This window comes from Chelonia mydas, chromosome 1, assembly GCF_015237465.2.
Source record: "Chelonia mydas isolate rCheMyd1 chromosome 1, rCheMyd1.pri.v2, whole genome shotgun sequence".
In the NCBI taxonomy this organism is placed as follows: Eukaryota; Metazoa; Chordata; order Testudines; family Cheloniidae; genus Chelonia; species Chelonia mydas.
Genome location: NC_057849.1, coordinates 2,953,675 through 2,968,403, shown reverse-complemented (window position 1 = coordinate 2,968,403; position 14,729 = coordinate 2,953,675). Strand labels below are relative to the sequence as shown.

Below are 14,729 nucleotides of genomic sequence, written 5' to 3'. Positions count from 1 at the left end.
AATCCTCCCTTTTCCAAACTGATCATACCCAGTTTCTTCAGCCTTTGCTTGTATGGCTTGCATTCCACGCTGTGGCTCATCTTCGTCACTTGCCTCTGGATCCTTTCCAGTTTCCCTACATCCCTCCTATATATTGGAGACCCAAACTGGACACAATACTACAGCTGAGGCCTCACCATCACCAAGAAAAGGGCTACTCTCCCCTCCCGTGACTTGCATGCTATGCCTCTGCTAATGCAAATGAAAATTGCATGTGCTCCTTTTTGCAATAGAAAAAAAAAATCACACCCCTAAGAGATGTAGCTAGAGCAACCTAACCCTGGTATATACAGCAAGAAGTCTACTGAAGAATTCTTCATCGAAAGAGCTACCACCTCTCAGAGAGGTGGATTAATTACACTGACAGGAGTACCCCCACCGAAGTATCCACAGGGTTCTTGGTGGTGGAAATGGGGTCACTTTTGAGGATAGCGTCCAACTTCTTATAAAAATGGCAGGTCTGTGGCACAGCAACACAGATACTGTTTGCCTCCCCTGCCTTCTGGTACCTGTGCCTCAGGTCCTTCCCCTTTGCTGTGCACTGCAGGGTGTCCTGATCACAGCTCTTTTCCCACAAGCTCCATGCAATCTGCCCTTAGGTATTGAAGTTCCTATGGCTGGAGCACAGCTGGGACTGCACAGCCTCCTCTCCCCAAATACGGAGCAGATTCAGGAGCTCCACAGTGTCCCAAGCGTGGAGCCACCATGACCACCTGGGAAGATGTGATGTGAGCACTCCACACCCAGCAAACGGGAAGATTAATTTTAAAATTCCTGAGCCTTTAAACGGGGAAGGCTGGAAGCTGTTCACCTCGTTGGAGGGGAGAGGATTTGAAACTGTTCACCAGAGCAGTCAGGATGGGCAATGTTGGATGCCTTGTGGAGCCAATTTCAGCAATAAAATAAACAAAAATTTTCCGTAAAAAGCCTTAAACCTCCTGTCAAAGTGATTATATTCTGTCACTGAAACTGAGGAGTTCCGTCATTGAAAGTGGCTTTGCAGTGTGTACACCGCCACTATTTCTTCATCAAAAACTGCTTTGAGCGAAAAAAACTTGGTAGTGTAGACAAGGCCTAAGGACCAATAATGAATAACCAGTATCCACACTTGTGTTTCCTACTGGTGCCCAGTAAGGTTTCCCACACCACGATGAGTGGGAATTATTGAGGCAGGGAGCACCATAAAATATGGGCTTGAGATTAGTAAGGTCATTTGTTCATAGTTCATTTCTCTGAATTATTAAAATATCATTTTTCAGTGTGTGAAGGGTGACCAATCTGCTTCACCCATGAGAACAGCCCCCAGTAGTACATGCATTGTCTCATTTAGCACTGTCTCTCCATCCAGGTAATTTTACTGCCACCATCACTCTGGGCATATACAGGAAGTCATGGAAACACGTGGTACAAGCAGGAGAGAACTTCTCTCCTACTCCATGTCAGATTCCAACACAACCGACTTCACCAACCCCTCCACCTTCATCCTTCTGGGCATTCCTGGCCTGGAGGCAGCCCATGTCTGGATCTCCATCCCCTTCTGCACCATGTTCGCCATAGCCGTCTTGGGGAACTTCACCATCCTCTTCATCGTGAAGATGGAGCCAAGCCTCCATGAGCCCATGTACTGTTTCCTCTGCATGCTGGCTGTTACCAACCTGATCCTGTGCATGTCCACCCTGCCCAAAATGCTGGCAATCTTCTGGTTGAATTCCAGGGAGATTGATTTCAGTGCCTGCCTCACCCAGATGTACTTCACTCACTGCTTCTCAGTGACGGAGTCTGGAATCCTCGTGGCCATGGCTTTTGATCGCTACGTGGCCATCTGCCATCCCCTGAGACATTCCACCATCCTGACAAACCCTGTGGTGGCCAAGATGGGCCTGGCTATGGTGCTGCGCAGCAGCATAGTCATACTGCCTTTTCCGTTCCTGGTAAGACAGTGGCCGTATTGCACAACCAACATCATCCCGCAGCCGTACTGCTTGCATATAGCCGTGGCGAAGCTGGCCTGTGCCGACACCCATGTCAGTACTTTCTACGGCCTCTTTGTGACATTCTGTGTAATTTGTCTGGATGGGATTTTTATCGCTGTGTCCTATACCCAGATCCTCAGGGCCATATTCAGCCTCCCCACACAGGATGCCCGGCTCAAGACATTTGAAACCTGCGGCTCCCACCTCTGTGTCATTTTAGCCTTTTACATCCCACGTCTCTTCATCTCCCTCATGTACAGATTTGCCCAGAATGTGCCCCTGCATTTCCACGTTCTCATTGCCAACGTGTACCTCCTGGTGCCCCCCATGCTAAACCCCATCATCTACGGGATGAGGACCAAACAGATCCGGGTAGGACTGCTCCGGCTCTTTACTCATAAAGGGGCCTAAAGTTTCCTTCATGTGCTCTGAATCTGAGAATGAGCTCCATGCAGAGCTGTCTGGTGACATGGTGCTGGGCCCCCTTCCCTGAATCCCTGACTGGACAGTCAAAGTGACATTAAATCCTTTCCTGGACTTACTGTGCTGTGTCAGCGTGACTAACTGAGGAATCGGTTTGTGTACAGCTCATAGGATTGCCACCGTTCTAATTGTTTTTAACTGGACCTTTGAGGCCCCGCGTCCTGCCTAGACTATTCCCCAAGGCCATGCCCCCTGCCCCACCTCTTTCCACAAGGCAGCTTCCACTGCCCCATCTCCCAAAAGGCTCCGCTTGCTTCTCTGCCTCTTCGTCCAATGCCCCAGCTCAGCTCCGCCTTTTCCCCCAAAGCCCCACCCTGTTGCTCGCTCCCCTCCTCTACAACCCCGTCCATTTGCTGGATCATCTCCACCTTCCTCCCCTCCCCCACCCCAATCTGGGCTCCCCATGCTGCGGGACTGGGACAGGATCTGGAGCAGCCTGGCAAGGAACCTGCAGTGAGGACGCAGTGCTGGGGCTGACAGGCCTGTCTGGAGCAGAGAGGGAAGCCAGGAAACCCTGTAAAATCAGCGGAGCTTTGGGAGCAGGACTGTGAGGCAGGCAGCCGAGACTGTGCGCCATAAAACTTGTGGACCCCGAAAGCTCAGCTGTAAAGTTCTGAGGGTTTGAGACCATTGTGTGGCTTATTTCCTTAGCTTTCAGCAATGGTCTCAAGTTGCAGTGGGGGAGGTCCAGGTTGGATATTAAGAAACACTATTTCAGTAGTGGGGGGGGGAGTGAAGCACTAGAATGGGTTGCCTAGGGAGGTGGTGGACTCTCCATCCTGAGAGGTTTTTAAGGCCCGGCTTGACAAAGCCCTGGCTGGGATGTTTTAGTTGGTGTTGGTCCTGCTTTGAGCAGGGGGTTGGACTAGGTGACCTCTTGAGGTCCCTTCCAACCTTAATCTTCTATGATTCTATGATTCCATGATATTTGGCTTGTTGAACTCCTCTCCACAGTCATTATTGGAGCAACGAGCTTATCTGAATGGGATTCACAAATGGATAGGTGGTGCTGGTGGCACCACGGTTAATTAAGTTTATCTGACAACATCGGTTAGAAGACCTCATTTTCAGTTTCTTATAAGTTCAAAAAATCTTTAACCATTTGGACTGGAATTTCCCACGCTGGGTGTCTGCTTCAGTCTGAATTGTTTTTTTGAAACTTACAGGCAAAACAGTCTGTTCAACTTTTCAAATGACGTTAGGACAGAAGATGTCTTGTTCATGTTGACATTTTTTTACAATTATTCCAGTTAAGAGCCCTAGCACCTCCATGTCTTGTAGAAGATAAAAGTCAGATAGCAACCTTCCTGTTAACAGCCATAGACCTGAAATGCAAGAAGAGGACGTGACAGTCTCTGTGCATTAACAGAGAACTGACTCCTGGGGTCCTTCAGATCTCTTGGGTGAATACCATCTGGTGCTGGTGATTTACTACTGTTATGTTTATCAATTTGTTCCAAAACCTCCCCTTATCACTTGGAGGAATGTCCTTAGCCAAATGGGATTCAGAAATGGATTGGCCATTGTATGTCATGATGGGGGCACCACCTTTTGTTCGGGCTCTCTGACTGTGCCTCTGAAATGCAGCCAGCTTGGGGTAAGAAGCCATAAGCCAAGGTCAACAGGGATTCAGAGAAAAGAGAGATATTTTGGCCAGTGATACTGAAGCAAACACATCACCAGTGGCAAGGGCCCTGGATGTTTAATGGCCATGCAGAGTGGAAAGGACCATGGAGACCTATTCTCTGTCGCATCACGCCCAGGTTGCACTGAGTTTGTCGAGCAGGTGAGTTTCTCAACAAGAGATGGGTACCTGTGAATTCTGGGATGGAAGCATCTTCCCTGGGAATCACCGTGAGGTTGCCGTGTCCCACACCTCTCTCACATCAGCTTCTGCAGCAACATCCAAAGCCAATAGCCGGCACAGGGGGTGCACCATTTGTAATAGAGCTCTGTGCAATCCCAGGGGGGTTTGTTCAGCCTCTAGTGGTGAATCGATCGTCTGAATGGGAATAGGCTGGAGACAAACCTGTCTGCACTTCTGGGTTCTACGTCCACCTTTAGGAGTAAACAGTAATTAAGGGACCTTCCTAAAAGGAGATGAAAACACTCAGGCTCTGTGCTCTGTGTATTTGTGTATATTTAATATTAGAGTTGATTATTAAGAAAAATAGAGATAATGCCTTAGCCTCCCTAGAGTCTGATAGACTGTAAATGTCCAGGAGATCTGGGTCGATAGCACACAGACTGATCTGCAGAAAGATGCCTGGGGGGAGAAAAGAACAGTATCTGCAGACACATGGGGCTGTTGCTAGGAGATGAGAGATCAGTGTGATGGGTTCGGTCACAGAGATCCCCTTAGGACTGTCACCTGATGTGCTGAAATTACCTCTGAGCCAGTTTTCCCTGCCAGCTTGGGATTTCCAGAACCCTGCCTTGTTGAGTCAGACACGCTGGCCTGCTGCAACAGAGAGCTAGGATCTGGGCCACCCCACGAAAGCTGCAGGCTTTAGCTGAAAACAGCTCAGCAGGTTACCTGTCTCCAGCACCCAGATGCCCAATTCCCAATGAGATCCAAACCCCAAATAAATCCATTTTACTCTGTATAAAGCTTATACAGGGTAAACTCATAAATTTCCCACCCTCTTTTCATTGAAGGATCTTCAAAACACCTAGCAAAGGAAAGTCTCTATGAATATATCCCCATGATACTGCTAGGTAAACTGAGGGACGGGAGAGATGACCTTGGCTAAGGACTCACAGAGAATGACAGACAGAACTGATGAGTCCTGCCTTCCCTGATGTTATCACGGTCTCTCTGTGAGTAGCTGAACACATGGCAAGAAGGAAATGGACTCAATTCTAGCAGGGTCTGTTCATTGGGTGGCTATGACAGAGTTCCCCTGGATGCAGCCTGGAACTGGGGTACCACTGAGCCCTCTGGCATACCAATATGGGCCGCCTCTTATACACTGAGGCTGTGATAAGATGCAATCATCTCTAGGTCTTGCACTTACAAAGCCATACACATGCAGGGATACAGCCAGCTGCAGTTATATGAATACTTTCACTAGCCACTCTCAGCCCCTCCCTCAGTGTGTAGATGACAATGAACCCACCTGTGTTCCTGAGCAGATTTCCCTTTTGCATTTCAAACAACACACAGTTTCAGGTCGAAAAATATAAACAAATCTATTAGCTACAGAAAGATAGATTTTAAGTGATTATAAGTAATATTGCACAGCTCAAAGTTGGTTACATAAGAAATAAACAAAATCACTAAGTTCTCTACACTAGACAGGATTTCAATCAAGCAGTGTCTCATCCCGATGATAGAAACAGTCAACCAATCTTGCATACCCAGGCTAAGAATCCCCTTCAGCCTGGGACCACATCCCCAGTTCAGTCCTTGTTGATAAGTTTTTTTGAAGGTGTTGAGTTGTGGGGGAGTGAGGCCAAGTGATGATGTTACTTCCACCTTTTACAGTTTAGTGGAAAAATACAGGCACAGGATGGAGCCCAGTGTCACAGGAGCTGGCCTCATGTCCTTGCATGCTTTAGTGATTCATAGCAAAGACCATTACCCGTATCCTAGCGAGAACATTCACAGAAAAGTCCATCAGGTGGGGATAAGCTTCTTCCCAAGCCTATTGTGTTTCTTAATGGGCCATAATTTGAATGGTTTGTACGGGGAGACTTTGGAAAACCAGTAAAGTGCCTGAAACCACTATGGCTTATTGCTAAAAGCAGCCAAGTCAGCAGGCTGTAAATTGGCCATTCAGCAGTCACAGTTGAACCAAGGCGGGGGCGGGGGGGTACCACAGAGAGGGCAGCTTGATCCCGCATCCTTTCTGATAAGAATTGTGTTGAAGTTGCTGATACATGCATTTTAGAAGAGCAGGATGTACACCAGGAATGCCTATTGGGGTCTCAAGGCTGCAAACTCTGGAAAAACCCACACCTGGTTAATCAATAATCAAAAGAAACCCTCTTGCTTGCCCATTGGAACTGCTTGCTTAACAAGTTTTCTTTAAGGGACATATCATTCTATTACTAATGTAGAAATTAGGGGGGGAAGGTTGAGGTGGTGGGACTCTTTGGGACTGGTCTCTTCCTCTGGATGCAACTTGTGTTCCCCACTGGCAGACGGGCTGCCACTGTGCCACTCGAGAGCCACACTCAGCTTTGGTAATTATCAAGGGTTGGGGGTGTTTTACTAACCTGTTGCGGATGTGTGTTAGTGCTTGAGACTAAGTAAAGTTTAGCTTTAAGTGAAAGCACTCTTGTGTTGTCCTGTTTGTGCCAGCCATCTATTGGTGGGACGGCCTTGCCTCCCCTGATTTATTTCTTGACACCACCTCGCACAGAGTAAAAGTTACCAAGAGCTTTGGGTTGAAAGAACTCTGGGTTACAGGTTTATCCACAATGTGATGTGTAGACTGGATGTAAACTACATTGTGTCTGTTACCAAGGAGCAAAGAAGTTTGAAATACTGGTACGTATTGGTACAGAATGTTATATATCACCCCTTAATTTACTGCAGAAGTGTTAGTCACTGACTGAGGCAGAAGCAGTGTGCCCAAGGCCCTCTTTAGATTTTGACCATTCAACTCCCAAGTGTTGCAAACATTGTAGTCTTACCCACAGGTGTTCTTGAAAAGTTCTGTGTATCTTTTACCACTTTGTAGATCAGCCCAGTGATCTCAAAACTCAGCCTTCTCTGGGTCACTAGAAAACCTCTCCTTTTATCTCTTCAGCATTGTTAACCTTTGTACTTTTCCAACAGGCAACTCAATAGAGATATTCATCAATGCCACGAGGAGGTGCGCCTCAGTTTCTCCTTCCACCCAGGAGATCAGTTTTAATTATGCTTTCCCTACTCTGACAAGCTTTGAGCCTGTTTACAGGTGTTAGCTGAGAAGGAGTGTCCTCAGAGGTTATCACTGGTAGGTGTTTCCGAGTATTGTTATTGTACCACATCTTTTGTTTGGACAGTTTGTTTTTTTCAGGACTCACTGTGTCTTTCAACTCCTCCCTGAACCTTACCCTGTGTTTAGTTACTGGTTTTCCCCCCACTTAGTGTCCCCTTCAGTAGGGATCTCAGGCTAAGATTATCTTTGGGGTCTTGATATGCCAGGGTCTGGTGAGGTAAGGATGTAAGTGGACTTTGTATGTTAGCTAGCCCTCTGTGGAGCTTCTTCTCAACCCCAGAGTTATGCCCATGAAAAAATCCGCCCCTCACGTGTACTTTCCCTGTGATCCCAACTTCAAGCACTGAGTCCTTTCCCATCTCCCTTTCCTCGAAGGTTGTGATCTCTACTCTCTGGGGGAAGAGGAGTGTCCTTTCTCAGCAGCCCTTTCATAGCTCTTTCTGTGTCTTACCAGCCCAGGGAATTTCCTCCTACCCTCTGTCTGATGGGTCATTAGCATTTTCACAGACAACCACTTCTTTAGTAGGATCTGCATCTTGTTTGAAAAAGACAGAGTTCGTTTCCACAAGAACATCAGGAACAAAGGGCTGAAAAATGAGGGCTTCTAATGGGGTGCCCTCCGTCACCCCTCTGTCTATCCCTGACCGGTGAGTCGTGTGACTGCTCCCTTCTGCGAGGCCAGCGACACAGTTCCCTCTCACAGCCTGAGTGCCTGGGTGCCCAGATGTTCGATCAGCTGCTCTGTCCTGGGCACCCTCTCCCAAGTGACCAGTGAGGAGACGTTCTTCTACTGAAGGGGTGGGCAAACTTTTTGGCCCGAGGGCCACATCGGGGTTGTGAAACAGTATGGAGGGCCAGGTAGGGAAGGCTGTGCCTCCCCAAACAGCCTGGCCCCTGGCCCCTATCCACCCCCTCCCACTTCCCGCCCCCTGACTGTCCCCTTCAGAACTCCTGATCTATTCAACCCCCCCTGCTCCTTGTCTCCTGCCCGCCCCCTTCCGGGACCCTCCACCGCAAACCGCCCCCCCGGGACCCCACCCCCATCCAACTCTCCTGTTCCCTATCCCCTGACTGCCCTGACCACTATCCATACCCCCACCCCCTGTCTGCCCCCCTCAGAACTCCTGACCCATCCAACCCCCCCTCCTTGTCCCCTGACCGCCCCCTCCGGGGACCCCCTGCCTCAAACTGCCCCCCCGGGTCCCCACCCCCTATCCAACCCCCTTGCTCCCTGTCCCATGACTGGCCTGACCCCTATCCACACCCCTGTCCCCTGACAGGTTCTCCAGAACCCCTATCTCCTGACCCCCCCCCAACCTCCACCCCATCCAACCATCCTCTGTCCCCTGACTGCCCCCCAGGACCTCCTGCCCCTTATCCAACCCCCCCCCCCCCTTACCAGGCCACTCAGAGCGGCGGGACAGGCTTATTGGAAAGCCTGGGAGGTGGGCGGGCAGAAGCTAGCTTCCCTGGCCGGGAGCTCAGGGGCTGGGCAGGACGGTCCCATGGGCCGGATGTGGCCCGCAGGCCATAGTTTGCCCACCTCTGTTCTACTCCCATTGTTTCCTCCTCTGGGCCCCTCACCCCCAACCACAAGGCACATCTCGCTATGCTCCCTCGAGTGGGATCTCTCCCTGATTCAGATGTAATAGGCTTGCAGCTAACAGCTGGAAGAGAATTCTCACTGACTGCAAGTATCCTCCCCTCCCTCCCGGAGGAGTTGTCACCTTCAGCTGCAGAGCAGGAGCTGATCTGAACAACTCCCACCCCTGGAAGCATGCAGCTTCCCCCTGCTGCAGAGGATTCAAAGAGACTCTCTGCCATTGCCTCTGAAGTGCCTGGGACTTTCCCCTTTCCCTCTGGGGTCCCAGCAGAACGCTCCTTCTTCCTGCAGGCGGACACTTTAACAGCCTGAGCTACTCAGAAGAAATCATTCCCAATCAGCATTTCAACAGGGTTATCATCTGCTACCCCCACTGATAACACAGCTTCCAAACCCCCAGTTTCTGTGTGTACTTTAGCCAAAGGTATAAGGATTGTTTAACCTCCTGTTAATAAAAGCTCTGCTATCTGTCCTGTCAGTATGTCACCTTCTTGCACTATATTCTGCCTAACTACAGAAATTTCTGTCCCTCCACTAGTGCTGACAGCTTCGATATGCTTCGTACCTGGTTGTACAGAGGCTAACTTTACAGTGGGAGAAGTGAGAGGTGCCTGAGGGGGTTCTGGGCTCAGGGTTGCAGCATTTGCATGGACCAGCTGCTCCCTCCTTTCTCCCAGCACAGGGCATTTATTCCTGAGGTGATCAGAGGAATTACAATGGTAGACCCTTCTGGACTCTTCTCTCTTTACAGGAGATTTGGGTCAGGGATTGTAGGAGTGAGGTAAATTAGAACCCTGCCTCCCATCGAGTTTAAACCCCTCTGTCTGTGGTTTCTTCACAACGGATGCTTGTGTCTGCTCAAAATCATCAGCTAGAAAAGAGATCTCATCCATGGTTTTTGTCATTTTGTCCCACAGACACTGTTTTACACCATCTTTGCACATGTTTAACAAATGCTCCTGAGCAACAAAGTCAAACATTCCTTCAAAGCTTGTGACACCTTTGCCCCTTGCCCACTTCCCCATCAAATCGTTCATTTTGTTTACATGTCCCACCCTGCTCGTACCAGCCCCCTCCTGGTGGAGTGGGAGGGATCTGGTGCAGCTTTTCCAGCAAGTCCAATGCGTGTCTCTGCTGTCACTCTTTCTCCCCAATAATTTGTTCTTTTAGTTCCACAGATCACAGCCTCCTCTCTGGCATCCTCTGCCTGCTTCAGCGCCACAATTCACCTATGTCTGCGAGCTCAGCACCTCCACGTTTTCCATTGCTTCACTGTTTTCACTCATCTTGTTGCTTTTCTGTCCCTACTTCCCTTTCCTGAAATAAACAAGCGGAAAGGAGCAACCTGGTAACCTCTTTGACTCTGCTTCAGACACCACCCGTAACGTCTCACTTAAACTCTCCACACGAGTGGGTGAAGTGTAAACTCACCCAGCAGAGCAAGCTGCTCCTTTTACCCTGCTAACAGCACCACTGCGATGTACTTCCCCAGGGTGCAACCTGGAAGTGGGCTACTCCTGAGCCTTTTCGCATACCAGTCTGGGCCCCCTCTCACACTGTGAGATGCTGAAAACCCCTCCAGGTCCTGCACTCCCACAAACATTCCCAGGCAGGGACAGACCTAGGTGTGTTACATGAATGCTGTTGCCAACCACCCATGAACCAACAGTAGAAAGGTTCCAGCCAATTCTCCCCGAGGACCCCAGAGCTGTGTCATCTTGCCCTGATGAGAAGTCAGACCAGGGTAAGTTTATTACCTAGTCTGCCCCTCCCTCAAAGTGGAACGGACAACGCACCAGCCCCTGTTCCTGAGCAGATTTCCCTTTATACTTCAAACAACACACTGGTTTAGTGAAAAAAAAAAATAGCAGATTAATTAAGTACAAAAAGATAGATGTTAAGTGATTGAAAATAATAACTTCGAAATAATAAGATCAAAGTAGATTATCTAAGAAATAAAGCAAATCACAATCTGAGGTCTGTACGCTAGACAGTCTATATTCATGCAGTCGCAGTCTTGTTGTGCTGCCGAAGCTTTGGGCGCCCACGTGATCGCTGGCCGGGCAGTGGCATTCCTTGCGGTGCCCACTTCAGAATTTGCTGCTCTTTGTGTCTAGTAATGTGTCCCCAGCAAGAAAGCTTCCAAAATAAAACACCACTGATGAGAGCAGCTGTGGGTTCAATATAACCTCGCTCCTGATCTTGTGCTGCCCCGTGATATGGAGCAGCTGCCGGAGACCGGGAGTATTGAAAATGTCAGCCCAGAGTTCCTCAGCCCCCGCATTTTGCTTCCATCCCCTGGAGCTGGGGTACCCATTGTTCTGCAGCTTTGTAATAAGCCTGTTGCTGCAACATCCCCACAAAGCCTGTGGAAGGGAACAAGGCAGCAGCTGCTACTCTGTGAGCACCCACATCTTTCGAGGAGCCTCCAGCCCTGTCTGTAAAGCTGCCACCTGCCCAGCAATCCCTCCAGACAGGTTCATATTAAGCTGTTTGCAGTTTGCAGCTGCAGATTGCCAGAGAGTAATGGCCAGGGTCTTCCCTTTACCTGGATTAAGAACCAGACTAATGAGCACTGCTTCTTGCTGCACTGATTAAGAAAGAAGAAAGGAAACAAACAAAGAGTCTACAACACCCCATCACGCTTCAGTCTTCTCATACTCATGCCACACGGAAAGCCAGAACAGGAAAGGGAATTGAATCTCAAAGGAGAAAAAGCAAACCAAAAAACTTCGAACTGTCTCTGGAGAGACAGACTGTGCTGCCAAAATCTCTAACTCTAATGTGTAAGTTGCTGTCCTGGGGCAGAAGCTGGTATTTGGAACAGAGGAACTTGATCCAATATTCAGTAACTCACTTGCACCCCTGTTTCCCAGGAATTGAATCAGCCCTCCTGGGATCTTTGCTGCTTGTTTAGAGGGTCAAAGTTCTCCCATCTCAGGCAGGAGAAGAACAGCAGCTCATGTCATGTCCCACCTGCTCCGACCCTGCTGCCTTCCTCCTGGTCATCATCCTTGGGCTGCAGGAGGCCCAGTTCTGGATCACCTTCCCTTTCTGCATCGTGTATGTCATTGCTGTGCTGGGAAATGTCATTGTTTTCTGCATTATAAAGACTGAGTCGAGCCTGCAAGAGCTAATGCACCTCTTCCTGGCCATGCCTGCCATCACTGACCTGGTTCTCTCCATGTCCACCCTGCCCAAAAAGCTGAGCATCTTCTGGCTGGGCTCCAGAGAGATCGGGTTCCATGCCTGTCTCACCCAGATGTTCTTTGTCCACTCCATCTCGTCGGTGGACTCGAGCATGCTCTTGGCCCTGGCCTTGGATCACTACATGTCCATCTGCTCCCCCCTCTGGCACTCCAGCATCCTGTCTGTCCCAGCCATAGTGACAAGGGGGAGCCTGGTGCTGGCACGCAGGGTCCTTCTGGTGAGCCCCTTCTCCCTCCTTGTCCTCAGGCTGCCCTTCTGCCAGCGCTGCCTCATCTCCCACTCATACTGCAAGCACATGGCCTTGGTGAAGCTGAGGTGTGGGGATGCTACAGTCAGTGTCATTTATGGCCTGTTTGTGGCTTTTATGCTGGTGAGATTTGATGTGCTTATCATCTCTGTGCCCTCTGCTACGATTCTCCAGGCCGTGCTGAGGATGCTGCCGTCTCAATCCCTTCAGCACCTGCACATCTCTCTTGTGTGTCGTCCTGGCATACTACAGCCCTGGCCTCTTCATCTTCCTCGCCCACCCCTTTGGCCTCAATGTTCCCCACCATGTCCACATCCTGGTGGCCAATCTCTGTGGGTGCCCCCCCATGCTAAACCGTGTTGTGTATGGGGTGAAAACCAAACAGATTCGGGAGAGGGTGCTCCGTATCTTCAATCAGAAAGGAATCTGAGCAGTGTGTGCCTGTCTAATTTAATCTAGGAATATAAAACATTCATCACCATGGCCTCTGGCTCCTTCATGATCTCACATCACTCACCGTGGTATGCGATCATAGAACTGTTGCCATGGACTCCGAGTGGGCTCCTTATTTGCATTATCCCTTCTGTGTCTGGGTGCCCATGTCTGGGTGATGCAGGCACCCAGAAACAGCAACCAAAAAACAGACTGTCCAGGTAAAACCAGGATGGGTGGAAACCGCATTAAGTCTCATTTGATGCTGTGAACTTTTGTTATCCTTATGTCTCTGGGCTTTTCCTGTACTCTTCACTCACACACCTTATGCTCAGGGGCAGGAGGCTGGGGCGGAGGCATCTGTCTGTAAATAGGTTGGTCGTTTAAGACTCTCAGCACCTAAGCAGATCGCGCTGGGACAGAAGAAGGGAGTAACTGCATTCTAGATAAAAGCCAGTTTTCTCCAGCATCTCAACAGAGGGAAGGCGTAGAAAGAATGAAACCTCCCCAGAAAAGGGAACAGAGAGAGGAGGGGTTGGTCCAGCCCTTTAAAAACACAGAGACTGGATGAACTGGAAGAAGCTGGAGTAGGAGAGAGGCACAAGGGCAGCAGAGGGGACTGTTTGCTTGCAGGGCTCTGACTGCAGTAGAGAGACAGATTCAAGCTGGAGGAGAAGCCAGGAGTTCCAGGAGGTGGCCCCTGGACACCCCAAAGGGCTCTGAACAAATCCCAAAGATTCCTCCAGGGTGCTGTGGACAAAGTCATGCACGTTGGAAAACATCATTCCAAATATGCCAAATATGCGTATAAAATGATGGGGTCTAAATGAGTTTTTATCACTCAGGAAAGCGATCTTGGAGTCATTGTCGATAGTTCTCTGAAAACATTCATTCAATTGGCAGGAACAGTCAAAAAAGGGAACAGAATGTTGGTAATGATTAAGAAAGGGATAGATAATAAGATGGAGAATATCATAAAATCATGACTCGTGTGGAGAAAGTATATACAGAAGTGTTATTTAAGCCTTCTCATAACACAAGAACAAGGGGTCACCAAATGAAATGAATAGGGAGCAGGTTTAAAAAAAAAAAGGAGCTTTCCTACACACAATGCACAGTCAACCTGTGGAACACCTTGCCAGAGGATGTTGGGAAGGTCACAAGTATAACAGGATTAAAAAAAAAGAACTAGAGAAAATTGTAGAGGATAGGCCCATCAACAGCTATTAACCAGGATGGGCAGGGATGGTGTCCCTTCCCTCTGTTTGCCAGAAGCTAGGAATGGTCGACAGGGTATGGGTTCCCTCTGGAATACTTGGCATAGGTCACTGTTGGAAGACAGGATACTGGGCTAGATGGAGCTATGATCTGGCCCAGTATGGCCGTTCTTATGATCTTATGTTCACTGAGGCAGGGAATGGCGTGCAGGTATTGTATTGTGTGTATTCGGGATCTCTTGTGCTGTCTAAAGTAAAGGAAATGTTTTAGAAACCCCATTTGCAAGGCCTGGGTCTGTTGCTTTAACAATCCTGTGCCCGGAAAGAGAGAAACTACAAACAGAGTGTGTCCAATGGGGAGCTATGGCAAGGGTGTGCTGAAGCAATGGAGAGTCTGGGAGAGCTGAACCACGTTAGGGTGAAGAGAACAGCTTGTGGACCTCTTCACACAGGTTTGGATCAGCCAGCCCCACTCCCCTTCCACTCACAGTCCCCTAGCACCCATGGAGCAGCTCCAGGTTTGCTGTCACAGACCTGCTCAAGCGCCCGTGGCTGAACACCCACCAGAAGGGTGCGTTTGGGTCCCACATACTG

The 14,729-nt window shown here is 49.3% G+C and overlaps 2 protein-coding genes across 2 annotated transcripts; both read left to right on the top strand.

Annotated features, from left to right (window-relative positions):
• The first annotated feature begins 1,475 nt into the window (after window positions 1-1,475).
• LOC102934314 (olfactory receptor 52B2-like) lies at window positions 1,476-2,423 on the top strand. Its single transcript, XM_007054343.3, has one exon. It carries the CDS (start codon window positions 1,476-1,478, stop codon window positions 2,421-2,423), a length of 948 nt encoding a protein of 315 aa, XP_007054405.3.
• Window positions 2,424-11,991: 9,568 nt separating this feature from the next.
• LOC102934089 (olfactory receptor 52R1) lies at window positions 11,992-12,916 on the top strand. The gene is given in 2 exon segments (XM_037889587.1): window positions 11,992-12,674; window positions 12,676-12,916. Coding segments are annotated over 2 exon segments (924 nt in total).
• The last annotated feature ends 1,813 nt before the right edge of the window (window positions 12,917-14,729 follow it).